This window comes from Notechis scutatus, chromosome 3, assembly GCF_049901735.1.
Source record: "Notechis scutatus isolate UNSWTSFEM ecotype Mainland chromosome 3, rNotScu1.2, whole genome shotgun sequence".
In the NCBI taxonomy this organism is placed as follows: domain Eukaryota; kingdom Metazoa; phylum Chordata; class Lepidosauria; order Squamata; family Elapidae; genus Notechis; species Notechis scutatus.
In genome coordinates, this window is record NC_142011.1 from 50,367,532 (window position 1) to 50,387,117 (window position 19,586).

Consider the following 19,586-nt stretch of genomic DNA (forward strand, 5'->3'; position numbering starts at 1 on the left):
AAATAAAGGGAACACTTAAACAACACAATGTAACTCCAAGTCAATCACACTTCTGTGAAATCAAACTGTCCACTTAGGTAGCAACACTGATTGACAATCAATTTCACATGCTGTTGTGCAAATGGAATAGACAACAGGTGGAAAGCATAGGCAGTTAGCAAGACATCCCCAGTAAAGGAGTGGTTCTGCAGGTGGTGACCACAAACCACTTCTCAGTTCCTATGCTTTCTGGCTGATGGTTTGGTCACTTTTGAATGCTGGCAGTGCTTTCACTCTAGTGGTAGCATGAGATGGAGTCTACAACCCACACAAGTAGCTCAGGTAGTGCAGCTCATCCAGGATGGCACATCAATGCGAGCTGTGGCAAGAAGGTTTGCTGTGTCTGTCAGCATAGTGTCCAGAGCATGGAGGCACTACCAGGAGACAGGCCAGTACATCAGGAGACGTGGAGGAGCAACAACCCAGCATCAGGACCGCTATCTCCACCTTTGTGCAAGGAGGGACAGGAGGAGCACTGCCAGAGCCCTGCAAAATGACCTCCAGCGGGCCACAAATGTGCATGTGGCTGCTCAAACGATCAGAAACAGACTCCATGAGGGTGGTATGAGGGCCCAACGTCCACAGGTGGGGGTTGTGTTTACAGCCCAACACCATGCAGGACATTTGGCATTTGCCAGAGAACACCAACATTGGCAAATTCGCCACTGGTGCCCTGTGCTCTTCACAGATGAAAGCAGGTTCACACTGAGCACATGTGACAGACATGACAGGGTCTGGAGATGCCATGGAGAAACATTCTGCTGCCTGCAACATCCTCCAGCATGACTGGTTTGGCAGTGGGTCAGTAATGGTGTGGGGTGGCATTTCTTTAGGGGGCCGCACAGCCCTCCATGTGCTCGCCAGAGGTAGCCTGACTGCCATTAGGTACCGAGATGAGATCCTCGGACCCCTTATGAGACCATATGCTGATGCGGTTGGCCCTGGGTTCCTCCTAATGCAAGACAATGCTAGACCTCATGTGGCTGGAGTGTGTTAGCAGTTCCTGCAAGACGAAGGCATTGATGCTATGGACTGGCCAGCCCATTCCCCAGACCTGAATCCAACTGAGCACATCTGGGACATCATCCACCAATGCCACGTTGCACCACAGACTGTCCAGGAGTTGGGGGATGCTTTAGTCCAGGTGTGGGAGGAGATCCCTCAGGAGACCATCCGCCACCTCATCAGGAGCATGCCCAGGTGTTGTTGGGAGGTCATACAGACACATGGAGGCCACACACATTACTGAGCCTCATTTTGACTTGTTTTAAGGACATTACATCAAAGTTGGATCAGCCTGTAGTGTTTTTTTCCACTTTAATTTTGAGTGTAACTCCAAATCCAGACCTCCATGGGTTGCTAAATTTGATTTCCATTGACAATTTTTGTGTGATTTTGTTGTCAGCACATTCACCTATGTAATGAACAAAGTATTTAATAAGAATATTTCATTCATTCAGATGTAGGATATCTTATTTTTGTGTTCCCTTTATTTTTTTGAGCAGTGTATTATATTCTGTAATTTTTAATAACTTCATCACGTTAGAATTGCCTAAGTAAATATTTTCAGTTCTTCAGTGCCCCACTTTTTAACCCCATAATGATGTGGGCAAAATCATGAGCAGGAGGAGTAAGAACAGGTATACCCAGTTTCGTTTAAAAACAATTCAGACTGTAAAAATGGCCTTTAACTGTTTTGCTTGATTGACTCATCATAGATCTCTGGCCTGTGGCAAACAGTGATATTTAATTATTTTTTTATTTACTGTATATGATTCCTTCTGGGGAGCAGATATGAATTCTAGCTGCTGAAAGGAAGCAAAGATTTAGGGAGGGGGTAGGGCAGTTTGAACTGAACCAGTTTGCAGGACACATCTTCAATAAAATTATGTAACTATACTAAATATGCATTATTTTGAAAGTCACTAACGATCACTGCTGTGCTTCAAAAAGTTATAATTCTCATACATCTAGAAAGTGGACAGATCCTAAAAGATGGATGCTGTGTAAATCATGATGTGGTAGCAGAGAGAAATCCCTGCACATTCTCTGACACGGGATCATATATTATAATTTCATTGCTAAAATGAAGTAGGAGAAGTTTTGTAAACTCTTTCCATCTACTTTGTGAAGCAAGAAGGATGTCTGCAACTATTTTGAACATTGTTTTGCAGGCTACTTGAGGGGGAAAAAAATCCTGCATTGTTATGTTAGGCATTTACAAAGTACTAACTAATCTTAACGAAGATTAGGATACCAACATTCTGATGAAATAGCAGATCGGGCATCACCATTGTCCTGGAAATATTTTCACAACCATTTTTGGGTAGGCAATGAACTGGGTTGTTTTCCCTCCCACAAGCACTATATAAAGATGATTCCTACCCTTGAATACACTTAATCTACTTTTAGAATTTTAACAGAGCTGATTTTTTTTTGACAAGCAAATAATATATTTCTGAACAGGAAAAGGTACTACTCCTTATTATTACCCATTCTTTTCTGCCTGATCATGGAGAATCTTCAGTAGATTTTGGGAAGGGGGAGCTTCTCGTTTGTTCTCCCCCCCCCTATTAAATTCCTACACTTTCAACAGAATCTATTTCCATACAAAGCAACTATCTTGTGACTCATTCATTTGCTGAATGAAGAGAAGAGCAGGTGCTTCTTTTCTGGATAATGGATGTATCCAGCCTGCCAGGTCTTGGCCCTCAGATGTTTGAAATGTGCTAACTTTAGCTGGTATAATGTCAGGATAATCCTATACAGGTCTGTTTATAACTGTTTCTTATTGAATTAACTGGCTTACTCACAGCTAAACGTTATGTACTTGTATTCGTCTAGAGAGAATGAGACAAGCTTTCTTATGCATACTGATCTGTTTGTATTGGATTGTCGCCAAGGGCCTGGACTACTGGAGACCAGAAGTATGGCATTCAAAATGCACATGTACTTTCGGTGGCATATATGGAAGGGATCAGAAAGGTCAAGAGATTGGCTATGGCCACTGCATCAAAGCCTTACCCTGTTCAGCATTGACACATGCACCAAAAAGGCAAGGTTTTAATAATAATGCCACAACTACCATCTTGACTTTTTTGACTCGCCCACACCACTGTGTAGATTACTTTTGCTTTGCTTCCTGCTATGTTCACCCTTTGTTGATGAACTAGAATGACTACAGAATACTAAATATATTCCAGTTTGAGTGCAATTCTTGATGACTACAAGGATTCATCCACAAAGTTTTTTTAAGTAAACATGTGGAAGGCATTTGCCCTTGACTTCCCAGACTAGATTATAATTTGGCACTTTATTCATGGTCTCCTACCCAAGGGTTAACCCGGTGTAGTTTTGAGATCAGCAAGGTATTTCTGGAATATGTGTGGTGTTCCAAAATATTGAGTAGATGAGTAGTGGGAAGGGAATTATTTGTTTGATTTTAGCTTCTGTGCAGTGTTAGAAAAATAGGAAAGAAGGTATTTGTGAGCCACCTACTCGAGCTTCTACATTCCAGCATGATGTCTCCAACAACAACCTTTTAACTGCACTCTCATTTCAGAAGAACCACCTCCCCTCTCCTGTCATTCCCACCCAACACACTTTAAGCCCCCAGGCTTTCTGTTTGGTTCTGCAAAGGTTGTCATGGAAATCCAGCAAGTTCATCTACCACTCTGCTGAGCCCAGGCCATTTTCTAGGACCACAGACAGATGGAAAGGATGAAAGATTAAAATAAAGACAAGTTGAAATGTTCCACCAGAATATGATTTCAGAGCGTAACAGATCAAAGATCAAATTGGATGCACTACATCTCTTTGCCTTTGCATTGACTCAGTTGTGTACCTAGCATACTGAAAGACAGTTTGTTGCCTACTCAAAAATATTTGTGAAAATATTTTCAGGCTAGTTGACTTATGGTGGTGATGCCCACCCTGCTATTTCATCAGAATGTTGGTATTCTAATCTTAGTTAATCTCATTTAAAGATAAATCCAAGTTATAGGTGTTAGTTTGGGTGGCAGGGGTGGGGGGGAAGAGGGGGTTGAATATTAAAGCTGATATTGGTACCCAATGTGCATCCAACTAATTGTGTGAAACTCTGCCTGACTCTGATGCATAACACACATACTGAACTGGAATTATTCTGACTCAGTGGGTGTGGTAAATGCAAATATTCTGTAGCTTAAGCTCATCTTAAACCTAATGTCTATGAGAATGACACCAAAAAACAAGTAGCTGGGTGGGGGTTGTTGTTTGTGGTAGGACAAATCCACAACTGATATCACTTAATCTTTAGTAAATGATTCCTGTTGATATTTTATCTCCAGTTTTTCCCAACAAATAAACTGGGAGAAAAATCACCTAGCCAAAAGAAGACATGACAAATTCTGTATAATATCTGAGAGATCAACAATTGCCTTGCCTTAAAGGTTTGCCACCCTCAAAATTTTAGCCATAGTTTTAGATGTTGGTCAATTTAACTTCTGCAAATACTGCATTTATGTAAGTGGGAATTGCCCTTCATCTGAGTAAAGGAGAAACCTTTCTCTGTTGCTTTGGACACAGAAAAGGTGATGCTTTTAGTGGAACAGCTTGCCTTCATCACTGGAGGCTTTTAAGAAGAGATTGGACAAGCTATTTGTCTGAAAAGGTATAGGATTCCTGCTTGAGTAGGCAGTTAGACTAGAAGACCCACCAAGTCCCTTCCAAATCTGTCATTCTGAAGAGCCTAAGAGTGACAGTGCAGTCTTACTTTGTCTATGCTGCCTTGTAAAGGGTTGGGTTATGTATGGTTTAAAGAAACTAATCCAGAGACTAATGATATTTTATACAATCATATTTGGGGTCAAAAGATAATAATACTAAATGCACTTTTGGAATAGGCTATCAGCATTTCTGCAGATGTGAAATATTGTTCTTTAAAAACAATCTGATCTTTCTTTGAAGCTATCACTTTACAAGGGATAAACCTGTGAATAACGAAGGTGAAGGCGATTAATTAATAACGATATGCAGACAGTGCTTATTTATTGCATCACTCTTCCCATTCATTCACATACATTATATTCATAAAGACCCCCCCCCAATCTCTGAATATTTACATGGAGCCCCCGTTTCATTTCTACTTATCTTTGCTTTTCTATTCCCCACAAGGATTGTTAGATGAGTGCCTCATATTGGGCCTGTCTTCCTTTCTTAGCCTTTGCCCTTCGGAAACTAGAGAGAAATTCTCCAGAAATTTATCCCCAGTAGCGTTCTTTCCTGCATTTGCTTTTCCTATCATGATTCCTTCTCGTGCCCTTTTATTGCCCAGTGACCCAGAAGGAAAGAGTTGCCTGGGCCCTTGAAGAGCTATTTAACCTGTTTTCATCAAGGGGTCTCCTTGGCCACAGAATGACTCTTCGGTGGTTTCTTTTCCTTTAACAGGCTTAGCTTTCCTCCATTGTGCCTGATCACTGGGCAGAAATGCAGAAATTATTATCAAACCATCCCTTCTGACTGAGGCATATGTTTCCACCCCCCCTTCTTTTCTTCTCTCTTCTTTGATGATAGATCTGGAGGAAAACTTGCACAGAGTGATGGGCAGTGCTGGCCAAGGTGTGGCTGCTCTGCCTCACAGTCGGGTCACCTTTCAGGATCCTATACTCTTTTCTGGCCTGGAGAAGCTACCTCTTGCTCAAGATCCTGACAGCCCAAGCTGGCGGTCCCTTGACAGCCCAAGCCCCCCTGCTACACCTGAGCAGACCCTTCCCACCTATTGCCTGCAGTACTTCAATATGCTCTACCCAGATGACAGCAATTGGGTCCCAAAGAGTTTGGGTGAAACTCAACACAACGATCAAGGAAGCAGGACGGAAGTGCATAAGGAACCTGAGCAGTGTCCTATCATTGACAGTCAAGGATTGAGCCTCACCTCTGAGATGGATTATCAGGCCAGTCTTCACTTTGAGGAGCACTCCTTGGAACAGGTGCAGACAATGGTGGTGGGTGAAGTGCTCAAGGACATTGAAACAGCTTGTAAACTGCTCAACATTGCCGCAGGTGAGTACCGCAGATCTTATATTTGGCACAGCTTAGCCCACGAAATAAAAAAAAATGTGTATGTAGTGACATAATCATGCATTGCAAAACTAGTGAGGCTTCTGTGATCATTTGCCAACAACTGGCAATATTCTTTGCCTATCATTGGTTTCTAACTCCTTTCAGACTATCATGTTGTTTTCTTTCCAACAAAAACAATGAAACATTTTGTGGCACCTTAAAGACTGACCATTTTTTAATTGTATAAGATACTATCAATCACAAAATGCCTCTGATGGAGTGAACAAGTTAACTTATATGGTAATAAATTCATTACAGTCTTAGAAAAGTCTTTATTAATATGTCTTTTATCCTGACATTAGGAATATAAGCCCCAGTATAAGTGGAGTTGATGCGTGTGAGGATCAAATAAACTTTCAACCGTATTTATTTACTTGTTATACAATTATGTATAAAATCATTGTAGGCTGGTTATCAAAGCTCAAATATTCTTTCATGACAGTGGAAATAAAAAGATTTGACAGAGTTGGAGCAAAGTAGCAAGGGGGAAAATGGAGGGAGAATGGCTTTCTCCTGATATACACATATTGACTGTTCCGTTACAAAAAGACACTGTCTCTGGGTTTTTCACTTACATATGATTTGCATATAACAGAAATCACTGTAAGACTTCTCAAGCAATACTCAATACTGTTCTAGGAGAAATTGCAAACCTGTGATTAGAAAGAGCAAAACCTGGCTGGGTGTTAGGACCAGGAAGTGGAAAAAATATTAAAATGCAACATGCGCTTTTCATTCCTTATTAGGATGTCTTAGAAAATTTAAACCAGGCTTCCCCAGCTGAGGTTTTTTCCAGGCGTGATCCCATTATAATCCATCATTAGACATGCTACCAGGAGCTAAAAGAAAAGCAGTTAACATTTGGATGAACTGAGTCAAATTATGGAAGGCTGCAATAAGCCAGCTTTGGAACTGTCTAGATAGTGTTGGACCCAGTATCTTGATCCTAATTCATGATGGCTATGAATAATAGAACTCAAAGGCCAGAAATATCCAGAGGAGAATAGAGCCCTGTCACTAATTTATAAAACAATGTTTCTGCTTTGTTCACTTTATTCATCATTTCCAGGTACCAAATGCTTCATTCACATGTATGCATATAGATGCATCCATCTGTACTTAATGAGCATCCAACTACTGTGCTAGGCTAACTGACAGAGATTAGGCATGAATAGAGAAATGTCTTCTTTTAGAACACATTATTACCGAAGAAAATAGTACACCAACCCCTCAATACTGGAACATCAGGATGAGGTTGGGATTCCTCTCACTTTATTTCAGGGCAAGGGGGACAGGTTACATTTTACCTGATGATTGCCTATTCTGATTACTGACCACTCTGATACTGATCAGCTTTTGGATCATGCAGTATGTTGCATTCTTCATAAAGGTCACAATGGAGGGGCAAAGTTAGTATAAACAAAGAAGAAATCACATCATCAAGGGTGTTGGTTGATGCTTTGATCTAATGACCTGCTCTGAAGTGAAGATTTCATTTTGAAACCGAAGTAGGTTTCTGCCTAGATTTTAGATTGGTTAATTTAAACGGTACCATATCCAAACTTGAGGAACTCTTAAGAGTTGGTCATCTGAAGTAGTGACAGGAAGGTTTTCATTTAGGTTGAGGTTACCAAAATATGCAGACTAAAGGAGGACTGTGCCCTTTTTAATTCAAAATTAAAATTACAGAACATGCACTTCATTGCAATAAATGTGGGTAGCATAGCAAATCAAGCTTCTCCTCTAGTTCTTCTAGCTGCAGTAGTTTTTTTTTGCCAGGTAAATGTTCCCAGTACACTGTAGACAGCATCTAAATGTTGCCAACGCAAATATAAAAGCAAACTGTCTACACAAAAGCCAACCTGCTTGTTTTACCTCTTCAATTATTAGAACATTTCTGAAAAAAATAAAAATAAAGACTAATATGGAGCTATCACCAGCCCTTATCAGCCACAGACTGTCCATGTCAATGTAGGATACTGACATCAGACTTGCCTCCATATCCAATGTGCACCATTCTCTAGGAGATTGTTTGGATGTCATTGACTGTTGTTGTTTGGCAGTTCCAATGATAGCTTTGTTACTGCCTAATATTTCAGAGATAAATACCGCTTTAAAATCTTAGCAGAAAACATTGATATGATAGCTGTATGTTGGCTGATGTATCAGAACTATGAAAATATCAAAAAGTGGAGACATTTACATGGTAGTCAACCTGGAATATTTTCTTAGAATATTTGCTCTGAAAATAAATTATGAATGAAGCAATATGCACACTTTTTAGAATATATATATTTTGGGGTATTTTTGTAGACCCTGCAGACTGGAGTCCTGGAAATGTCCAAAAGTGGATCTTATGGACAGAACACCAATATCGATTGCCCCAGATTGGAAAATCGTTCCATGACTTGTCTGGGAAGGAGCTATGTGACATGACTGAAGAAGGGTTCCGTCAACGTTCTCCATCATGTGGCGATGTTTTACATGCTCATCTGGACATTTGGAAGTCAGGTACTTAGTAAGAGAATCGAGAAAAAAATGATGAAACTGAAAACTCATTCTTCAAAAGCTTTTTTGGTAGTAGGAGCAATAGAGGGATTTTTCTCCTATGCTGCTGGTACTTCCAAACTACTGCTGAAAAACAAGGCTCTCTAAATAATCCATGCTAATGATTTTGCTTGTGCTTTTGGCTTCTTGCTGTTTTTTGGGGATGTTGTCTCAGTATTCAGTCTCATGCTTTAGCAGATCTTTGAATTGGAACAGTTTGGTGCTAATCAGTTTGAGGTAGAATGGTGAGTGGCTACAGAGCAAGGTTTTGGCCTTTGCATCCGTTCCAGTTACATGAGCTATTGGCTTTCTTTAAGCACTGTTTAAGGGACCTCAAGAATGGGGAAAAGTGGGGAAATTCAGCCTGTCAGAATCCATTAGATTAACTTTTCATGTTATGTTTGCTTTCCAGCTGCCTGGATGAAAGAAAAAACTGCTCCTGGGGACTTTCATTACTGTGGTGAGCTAACTGTTGCTAACAATAAAAAATAAAATAGATTTTATTTTATATTATCAATTATTCTAATAATAAAAACACTTTAGTGATAGAGAAATGTCAAAAAGCTAAGAAGTTATAGGGATACAGAAAAAAGGTATTCAAGAACCCAAATGTTGCTTTATTACAAGCACGTCATAATAGTATGTTTATGATCATGATTGATCACTGAGAACTTATGCACTGGAGACTAATTCCTTCTGCATCCAATCATATTTGGCCAATAAAGAATTCTATTCTATATGATTTCAATTCACGTAGTAGAAGCAGCTGCCTTCTAGTTCTGCTTATTGCCTGGATACTGTTAGATGAAAATGTACAGTCCTTTTAAGACCAGACGGTTATTGACTAAAATATGTACCTTTAGTATATGGGTTTTATATTATTATATATATTATTTTACAATATAGCAGAAGGAGGGATGGAGAGATAGATGATAGAGAGGGGGAGGGAGGGAGGGAGAATGAGACACACACACACACACACACACACACACAGAGAGAGAGAGAGAGAGAGAGAGAGAGAGAGAACACGTACCACGTTTTGAATTAGTGGAGATTTGGGGAAACATAATTTTCTCCTAAATCAGAGTTAGCATTCCTTTGACACTTAAAAAATGAAAGAACAAGATAACACAGTGGTGAAAATAATTAAAAAACAATAGCTTAAAAAACAAATGTCACAAAAATAAAGTTAGAAATTTTCAAGGTTAAATGCTTGCTGAAAAAGTGAAATTTATGGGGACTGGTGGAAAACGGTTAAAAAAAAAGGCATGATGGTATACCTACCACATGAGGGCTTACTGTAGTCCAGATATAAGAGTAAGGAGATTCTCTTTTAAATTTTGGACATTGAAAAATCTGATACTTTTGGGTGGGACACAAAGAAGAATATTTCCAGTGTGGTTCAATCAGTGTGATGATCGTATGGTGAGAAGGAAGACGTTTAGGTGGTTTGATCCTAGACCAAGTAGAATATTACAGTTGTTGATTGGCTTAGAAAGAAATAGGGCATTAATACTGATGCTGTAAATGCTTATATACAGAAAATATATTGTAATCTGAAGGTTAAACATGTTCCTGATAACTGATGACCCTGCCATTGTTCCTGCGTAAAATAACTTGCTTTTTCTAATAAAAAGTACATTGCTTTCTAAAAAATTAATTTGGATGGGTGTTTCCTTACTATAGGCCATGAAGAGAACTGGACAGACAGTGAGGTAGATTCATCCTGCTCAGGCCAGCCCATTCACCTATGGCAGTTTTTGAAAGAGCTTCTGCTGAAGCCTCATAACTATGGTCGCTTCATTCGTTGGCTCAATAAGGAAAAAGGTCAGTGATATTGATTTAATGCTGAAAATAGGAGGCAAATTCTTTATTTGGATAGTCCAAGACTCTATAGCTTGAAAAGTCCTTTTCTAAAGGCCTTTGAAATAAGAAACTTATTCCCCAGGGACAAAAAGGTGGGAGGAATTTCATGTGCGATATTGGTGTCTTCAGTGTGTCAGAAAATCCATTTTACCCTTTTGGCCACTTCCAAAAGGCCCCCAAAGCTTGAAATTGTTAGCCTATCCCACTCAGGGAATTCTGAAAAAAAAAAAAGCTCTGTGTGGGCTTAAGCTGCACTTGTTCCAGCTCTCTTTCTGAGGTACTAAGAGTTATGGTTAGTTTGCACTACAGCTTACCAAAACTGGAAAAGAGGGAGAGAAAGACATAGAACACCAAGGGAAAACTAGGAAGAGGGAAACAGAGTGGCCAGAAGTCTAAATCAGAGCTCCCAAATAGGCAATTTATTCAGGCTACTCTCAATTGTGAAGGACCATTGCTACTGTCAGTATGTATAAGAGCAGTGGGATGGGTCTGATGCTTGTCAGGATTCATATGTGTTTTACTGCTCAGTTTTAATTTAGATTTTGATTTGAATTATATGAACTTTGCTGTTTTATACACTGCATTTTCTAACGTGTTAGCTGATTTGAGCATTGGAATAAACAATAAGCAGAACTATAAATCCAATAATAAATAACATTAAAAATACAGTGCTTTTGATTTTGCTTCTCCAAATATACTTTTATTTGCTTTTTTTGTTTGGTTCCTTGCAAACATTTCTTCCTCTTTTTATTAAACAAGTCATCTTTTCTGCTAATAATTAGTCTGATTCAAAATATCATAATAGTGATAAGATGGTAGGGAGGGTGTGGCCAGCATAAATGGTTCTCTTGTTACTCATATTTACTGTCTAGGTATATTTAAGATTGAAGATTCTGCCCAGGTGGCTCGGCTATGGGGAATCCGGAAGAACCGGCCTGCCATGAACTACGACAAGCTGAGCCGCTCAATTCGGCAGTATTATAAGAAAGGGATCATCAGGAAACCAGATATCTCACAAAGGCTGGTCTACCAATTTGTACACCCTGTCTGAAAAAGCAGAGCAAAGAGAACAAATTCAAAATATTTTCTGGGCTGGAGGATTTCTGGAAATAACATCCTTTACCCTCTGCAATGTTGATGGAGCTAAAAGCAACTATTGACAAAGACCATTGGATTTGGCTGGTGAACTGTAGACATTCCTGGGTACCCTAATTGTGTCTGGGAAACAAACATTTACTGTTTAAGTAAAATGGCAAAAAGGAAATGAACTGGACCATTCAGATTTCATTCTAGGCTTTGTGGTTTTGTATTTGTTGTTGTTTTTTTTCACTTGAAAAGAAAAAATAATATTTCCAGCTGCATGGTATGGGAATCCAGAGAAGATAGGAATTTGATGGAAAAGGGAAGAGAATATTGATACTGTAAAGACTGTTACCTCTTTTCTAATAATTGGAAGCCTATTTGAAATCAAAGGAGCAATGTAACATTGTTTGCAACTTTGTAAATTAACAGTGGGCAATTATAATATTGTGTAGCAATCTTCTGACCTAGCTTAAAATTCCTATGCTCTCTAACATTCCTTTTCTTTCTGTGTAACAAGCAAAAATCTCAACTGTCTGTTTCTCTGACAGCAACAAGCCTGGGGGCTATCCTTCCAATGATTTTCTAGTCTGCTTTTTTCCTCTTGTTCTTAGCACAACAGCCAGGCTTTTGATATTTCAAGCCTGGTGTTGGAGAAGAACTAAGAAACACTATTTGGAATTCAGAATAATGGTGTTTCAATAATTTAGAATCAGGCTGGACCAATGTATTGTGTTTATGTTTGTTAGGGGAATGCAAAATTGTAATTTAATTCAAAGGGGTAGCCTTGAAAGTCTGTCCAGGTTTGATATTAATGAACTTGATTAGTTTTCCATATATGCAGTGAATGAAAGTAGTTACTGTTTTGGGTATTGTTAACAGAAGGACAGAGTCACCCATTCTCAGTGTGTGAACAAACCTTTCTTAAGGGGAAAGACAATAGGATTGTGCAAAGCAGCTCCGTGCTGGAGCTCAGGCTGACCCAAAACAAGAACAATTTGGCACCTGCCTGCTAGAGGAGGCCAACTAGCTGAGCATTTGGGAAACACTGGAGAAAGCACACAGCCCCCACCCCACCCCAAGGCTGCCTGAACATGGTCCTGGCAATGATACAGGTTTTTCTGGTGTATGGACTGCACCTGGGTGCCTGTGCTGGAGTATGATATTCATTCTAAATCAGATAAATTCTATTGGAGGCACTTCCTGAAATGCTGCTGCAATTTCTGGTAGTGCAGCAGTTACACTGAGAATTACAAATTATGGCCCAACCATGTTCCTTTATGAAATCAGCAAAGACAGATTTTGGCTGATGATCAAAAGTAAAGTCATTGTGACTGTCATTTTGCATGATAAGTCTGACACTGCCATTGAAAATTAAGAGAGAGTCTGAAATGTATGCAAGTTGAAGTTGTCTGGGCTACCAAAATTAAAAGAGTGTGGGTGCTAAATCATGTGAAACTGACACAATATTTAGAGTTATCACCAAAACTTCAAGGAAGCTTCTACTTTTACTCATATCTGCTTTCAAAAAAAGTTGACATATTATTATTTTACCAAAAAAAGCCAGTTCACCTAAGAATCTTATGCTCCCAATACATACTAGCACATTGATTATGGCATACATAAAATTCTTAAACAGTGAAGTTCCTTAAGATTTCAGTATTTGACTTAAGGTAAGATCAAGTCTCCGTGCTGAATTTAATTCCTGACAACCTCATGGACATGTCTGTAAATTTTTACTGGAAACAATTTAGAAGAGATTTGCCTAAGATGATCGTGACAACAACAACAACAATGGAATGGAAAAAGACAACCTTAGTTTACAGCTCTAGTGTTTCCCGGCGATCTCTTATGCAAGTATTAATCAGATCTTACTTACCAAGTTCCTTGTAACCTTTCTTACATTTTCAAAATTAGCCAACGTTGGCTAGGTGCTGCCACCAAGAGCAATATCGACTTCATGCACAGCATATAAATTTTTAGATTTGTTGAGCATGTTGTAAGTATATAGAACGAACAATATTTTTAAGATTATTAAATTGAAGTGAATATTCTTTGGAATTAAAATATGTCCTTTCTTAAGGTGCCAGATCAGCTATTATTTAATTTTATATGTCCTCCAGTGACTCTGGACAATTAGAAATAAAAGCATTGAAAAGAAGGGAAAAAAGCAACAACAGGTGGAGATGTCTTCGGACAGCGCTGGCTCTTTGGCTTCGTAACGGAAATGAGCACTGCCCCCTAGAGCTGGAAATGACTAGCACGTATGCGCGAGGGGAACCTTTACCTTTAAAGATAGCAAGGCTGAAAAAAAGATGGACTGAATTGAAAAGAAACACACACACACAATCCAAAGGGGAACTTTACTTGTGCTTGCCAAAGGTCTGAGTGAAGAGGAAAGTCTCCAATACTTTTGTCAACCCCAGCAGAGTGACAGCCACCTGGATCTCCTCAGACATATGGCATTGTTTAATTGATGGAACCTGGAGGGTGCCAACTCTGCCAGATTGAACTCGTTGGGCAGATACTATGGGAGATAGGCAGTCCCTCAAGCTACCAGGTCTTATGCCTTTATAGGTAATGACCAGGGGTGAAATTCAAAATTCTTCCCTACCAGCTCTATGGGCGTGGCTTTGGGCGTGGCTTGGTATAATAGTAATAGCAACTAGGGGCAATTTTTTATTGATTCAAATTGTCCTACCATCTCTCCTGAGCTGGGACGAGGTGGTTGAATTTCACCCCCTGGTAATGACCAGCATTTTAAATTGTACTCAGGAGCAAACTGTGGCAACCAGACAGTGTACATTGCAAAGCTAAGGTGTTACATGAGCATACCAGGACATGTCCTTCTACATTACTGCATTCCATTTATACAAGCGGGAGGTCCACTGCTTGCAACAAATGGGGCTGCACATATGTGCTCACCGACTCCCGTGGCCCAGTTCCAAAGGGTAGTGGGCTGCAGCCTGGGGGTTGGGGAGCCTTTATCTAGACCCATTCGAGTCTAGTTTCAGGCCGGGATTCAGTACTGAGATAACTATGTAGGTCTACTAAAAAATAAACCTGAGTGGATTTGGTTTTTTTTTTTTAAAAAAAACCCTCCGAGATAAGAGATTATTGGATTATGTTTCTAAACCAGGTTGCTCAACTCTTTCATTAGTAGAAATACTTTGGAAGTCACCACTGGATAGTCTTAATTTATTCTCCATGCTATTTACTGGAAGACCCTCCATATTCAAGTTCTTTATTAAACCAGAAAAAGGAATCCAAATTTAAACGTACTTAGGCTTATGTAATTGCAATTTGTATAACTGTAGAGAGAGGCAGGCTATGATTACCCCACAATGATGCATCCTCTCCAAGTGCTAATTTTGAAGCCCAAAGCAGGTAGGGATGAATAGTGGCAAGTGAGTCCCTGGAGGAAGGGTGGGTAGAATTTTGCTTTTCCACTGCTACTTCCTTATCTAGGAACTGTGTTTAGCCTGCACTCATACACTCATCCTATTTTTCTTCAGATAATTTGTGATCTGCCTCTTTCAGCATTGGACTAGTTTGTTAATATAAGAAATGCTGACTAAGATTGTAACTGTGAGAAACTGTACATCAAGTTTGCAAGATTCTCTTTAATTTTTCCTACAAGGTCAGGATTCAGCACTTTACAGCCATGTATAAACAGAGATTGGAAAAAGGGGCAATCGTAAGCATGTTGCAGAAACAGTTCAGGGATTCAGCAATTAGCATTTAGATTTACATACTGCTTCATAGTGCTTTGCAGCCCTCTCTAGGTGGTTTGCGGAGTCAGTATATTGACCCCAACAATCTGGGTCTTCATTTTACTGACTTCAGAAAGATGCAAGTCTGAATCAACACTGAACCAGTCAGAATTGATTTCCAGGCTGTGGGTAGAGTTAGATGCAATACTGCATTCTAACCATCGCAACACTATGGCTCTTTGATAACCTTTCTTTTCAGTATGAGAATATCAGCTTATACAAAAACCTGGTTTGTCCTTGATCCAAGATCAAGTAGATCTAAAGATAGTTTATGTCTCCAATGTCTGAAATAGTCAGTTGCATTCATGCAACTATTTCTTTTTAATCTCTGCCTTCCAATAGAGAGGACAATTGGGAAAGAAAACTAAATGCTGGGCAACTTCCATTGACCTTGGCTCTTGGACATATTCATACTTGGCTTAGAGTGAAGGACTGTTGTTAAGTTATTAGACTATCTTAAAATTGGGTCTCAATTTTAGACTTCTTTCTTTTTGATGAGAAATACATATTTGGAGGATTGATTAGACTTCTTTTTGGAGGCAATATATATATATATACACAAATCCCCTTATAATTATTCTATTTCCAAAATAAGGAGATTTACAAGACTGATTCTACTTCTGTTTGTAAAACAGCACCATACAACCAAGAAAATCAATCATGCTGCAGTTTGTGAATAATGGCAGAAAAACAATCATCTGACAAAGTAACTGCTAGAGAGTGGTTTAAACAACAAAACTAACAATCTTGTGGCTTTTCTTCTGCTGAAGTAATTAATATTTTATTCATTTATATTCTGCCTTTATTGTTTTTATAAATGAATACACAAAATGAATACACATCCTACTACTTTCCCCTCATAAAAACACTTTAAGGTGAATGAGAGTGACTGGTCCAAAGTTTGATGATGATAAATGATTGATATTAGTAAGGTTTTCATGGATGCATGTGTGAACTATAGAGGCCATGGATACACTGCATAATGTCTATGGAGATTCTCAATCATCCAGGTCATTATTGTCCCCAAAGTGCTTTTTCCAAAGGCAACTGGACTTCCTTTGTTTTTCCTTGAAGATATTTTGCTTCTCATCCAAGAAGCTTCTTCAACTTCCAAAGGTGAAAAAAACCCATCATTGGGATGCATTGTATAGTCGGAAGTTACTTATCTGGCAATAATGCAACACAGGAAAACACTTGTAGGGAATAATTGCCATTCTGGAAGATTATTAGTTCAGACATAATGGCCAAAGGAAATTCAGTTTCTTTATTTAGCTATATTTAGCTTTATTTAACTCTATAAAGCCTTAGCTAGACCACACCTAGAATACTGCATCCAGTTTTGGTCACTACATTCTAAAAAAGATATTGAGATGCTAGAAAAAGTACAGAGAAGAGCAACCAGGATGATTATGGGACTGGAGACTAAAACATATGAAGAACGGTTACATGAAGTAGGCTTGGCTAGTCTAGTAAAGAGAAAGACCAGGGGAGACATGATAGCAGTCTTCCAATATTTGAGGGACTGCCACAGAGAGGAAGGGGTCAAGCTATTTTCTAAAGCACCTGTAGGCCAGACAAGAAACAATGGATGGAAATTGAACAAGGAGAGATTTAACCTGGAAATAAGGAGAAACTTTCTGACAGTGAGAACAATCAACCAATGGAATGGCTTGCCCTCGGAAGTTGAGAGCATCATCACTTGAGACTTTCAAGAAGAGATTGGACTGCCATCTGTCAGAAATGGTGTAGGGTCTCCTTCTTGGGTAGGCGGTTGGACTAGATGACCTACAAGGTCCCTTCCAACTCTGATTATCTGTTATTTATTACTTCAATTAATCTAGCAGGAAAACCTATGGATGTTTTCCAAACTACTAGTCAACTTTCACTATATTTTCCAGGTTTTTAAAATTCATAGGGACTGAGGCAACCAGAATACTTATTTCTAAATTGCAGATATGTTTCCAGAGCATATGTGTACCTTTTTCTGGATTTCCTTTAACAATAAGGACTTTGACTTTTAGAAAGCTTCTAAATATTAGAATCAGTGGTACGTTTCAAAAATTTTTACCACCGGTTTGGTGGGCATGGCTTGGTGGGCGTGCTTTGCTTGTACACACATACTTTGCATGCATGCATGCGCCAAATGCACACTTTGCCCAGGCGCAGAGGCTTTCTAACTCGCCTCCTGCAATCCTGCATTCTCCCTGTTGCTTCAGCAGCTGCTGCCCAGGCAGGTGGACCCAACAGCAGTATAGGAGCTGGGCGGGCAGGTGGACCCAACAGCAGAGTGTTGGAGAGAACCAGTTCAGTCTCTACTGATCATTGCCACTATCAGCTCGGTAGAACTGGGTGGAACCGGTAGAATACCACTACTGATTAGAATATCCAGTGGACTAACAGTTATTACTGGTCTTGTTAATGGAGTACAACTCTTGAAATTGCTCCATTGTAAGAAAATAATGCCACCTCTTGAAATGTGTGCGCATGCATAAATGTATGTAGAATATTTACTAATAATGATTTAGACTTAGGTGAATCACATGAGGAGGTATGGTGACACAGTGGTTAAAATGCAGTATTGCAGGCTAGTTCCGATTCATCAGTTCTGATTCTGTCCGGCTCAATGTTGACTCAGCCTTCTATCCTTCCGAGTTCAATAAAACGAGGACCCAGAATCTTGGGGACAATATACTGACTTGGTAAACTGCTTAGAGAGGGCTGTAAAGCACTGGGAAGTGGTATATAAGTCTAAGTGCTATTGCTATAAACTGATTTGCCTCAAATTTCTTCAGATGTTTTCAAATATCAATAGCAACCATAAATATAAGCTCTTTCCTCCCCCTGCAAAGTAAAAATGAATTAGCATATATTTTGTATGCTTTCTCTAAATACAATAACAAGAGGTAGTTGACGTTTCCTGTAATTTTTAATAGCTATATGAAATTGGGAATTTGGTCAAACATTTTCCCATACATTAAATGTGGAGTATCTATTTATATATGTAAAAATTCCCACTTCTACACAGTATAGGAACACAATTCTCTGTTGTATCTTGACAATGACATAATGAGAGTTGACCCTTTCCCAAAAAAGTAACAAGGCAAGACACACTATGCATGAATAAAATAATCCTTTTATTATTGTATTTTTAAGTATAGTTTTTGCTCTTTATGGAAGAAGAGGCAGACTGGCATGACACAGAACGTTACTCTCCATCTCCTAATACAGTATTCTCAATCTCAAAAACTTTTAAGATGTGTAGATTTCAACCCCACAGCATTTTGGCTGCTAAATTCGGGGCGTTGAAATGCATATACCTTAAAGTTGCTGAAATTGAGAAACACTGTTCTAATATGTAGCTTTGTTGACAGTAACACATTCTTCCAACTTGAAGTGCTCCTCTCTAAATCTAGTAGGCTTTAATCAACCAAAACCCACAATCTCTTCTTGGGCCTGGCATTTATCTTATAGACCTGGAGTCACATAGTGAATACATACCACAGATTCCTGTCAACATTTCCATTATGGTAGCCATTATGCATAATACAAGATATTTGTTTTATGAGGGGGTAAAACAAACTTTTCTGGGCGATATATTTTGATTTTTTTTCATATAACCTCCGACCTGCAAGATCATCAAGACCATGGCCAGTAACATGTTGAGGTCACTGAAATGGATGGGACAAATAAATGCAGACTTGGGTGGAGTTGAGAAATTCAGGGGCAAAATGGGAACAAATCTTACTTATTGGGACAAAAAAGGGGAATCACATCACCAGAAACCCACTGTTTAGCCACAAATGTTAAGTGATGGAAACTGTGTTTCTATTCGGAAATTGCATATGGTATGGGGGGTGGGGGTGAAAGGTACATGTGTTCTATGGGTTAGGGTCTTCACCCCAACACAACAACAACCCTGCAAAGGACCTGGATTGACTTGTTACAAGTTTACTAGAAGCTCTCAGTCAATCATTGAGCAAGCAGCATATCACATAAATGTCTTCAAAAGCTTGCCTCTATGTCCACCTCACCCCCACCCAATGCACATACATACATGTTTGTAGTTCTGTACCTTCCCATCTACCTACCACGGACAGTCTGAAAATTAAGAAAAGTACCATTCCAGGAGCAGCATAAGAATATCAACATTCTCCAGTTTATTTTCTGGACAAGGAAGGT

The 19,586-nt window shown here is 39.3% G+C and overlaps 1 protein-coding gene across 4 annotated transcripts in view; it reads left to right on the plus strand.

The window, feature by feature from the left end:
- SPDEF (SAM pointed domain containing ETS transcription factor) overlaps window positions 1–19,266 on the plus strand; it is a 32,139-nt gene extending 12,873 nt beyond the window's left edge. For all 4 annotated transcript variants that reach the window (XM_026680383.2, XM_087959834.1, XM_087959832.1 and 1 more), the window contains 5 exons: window positions 5,593–6,081; window positions 8,455–8,652; window positions 9,101–9,148; window positions 10,375–10,515; window positions 11,427–19,266. In XM_026680383.2, the coding sequence (XP_026536168.1) occupies window positions 5,619–6,081; window positions 8,455–8,652; window positions 9,101–9,148; window positions 10,375–10,515; window positions 11,427–11,605 (1,029 nt within the window). In that variant the 5' untranslated portion in view covers window positions 5,593–5,618 and the 3' untranslated portion in view covers window positions 11,606–19,266. The remainder of the gene's footprint in view (window positions 1–5,592; window positions 6,082–8,454; window positions 8,653–9,100; window positions 9,149–10,374; window positions 10,516–11,426) is intronic.
- The last annotated feature ends 320 nt before the right edge of the window (window positions 19,267–19,586 follow it).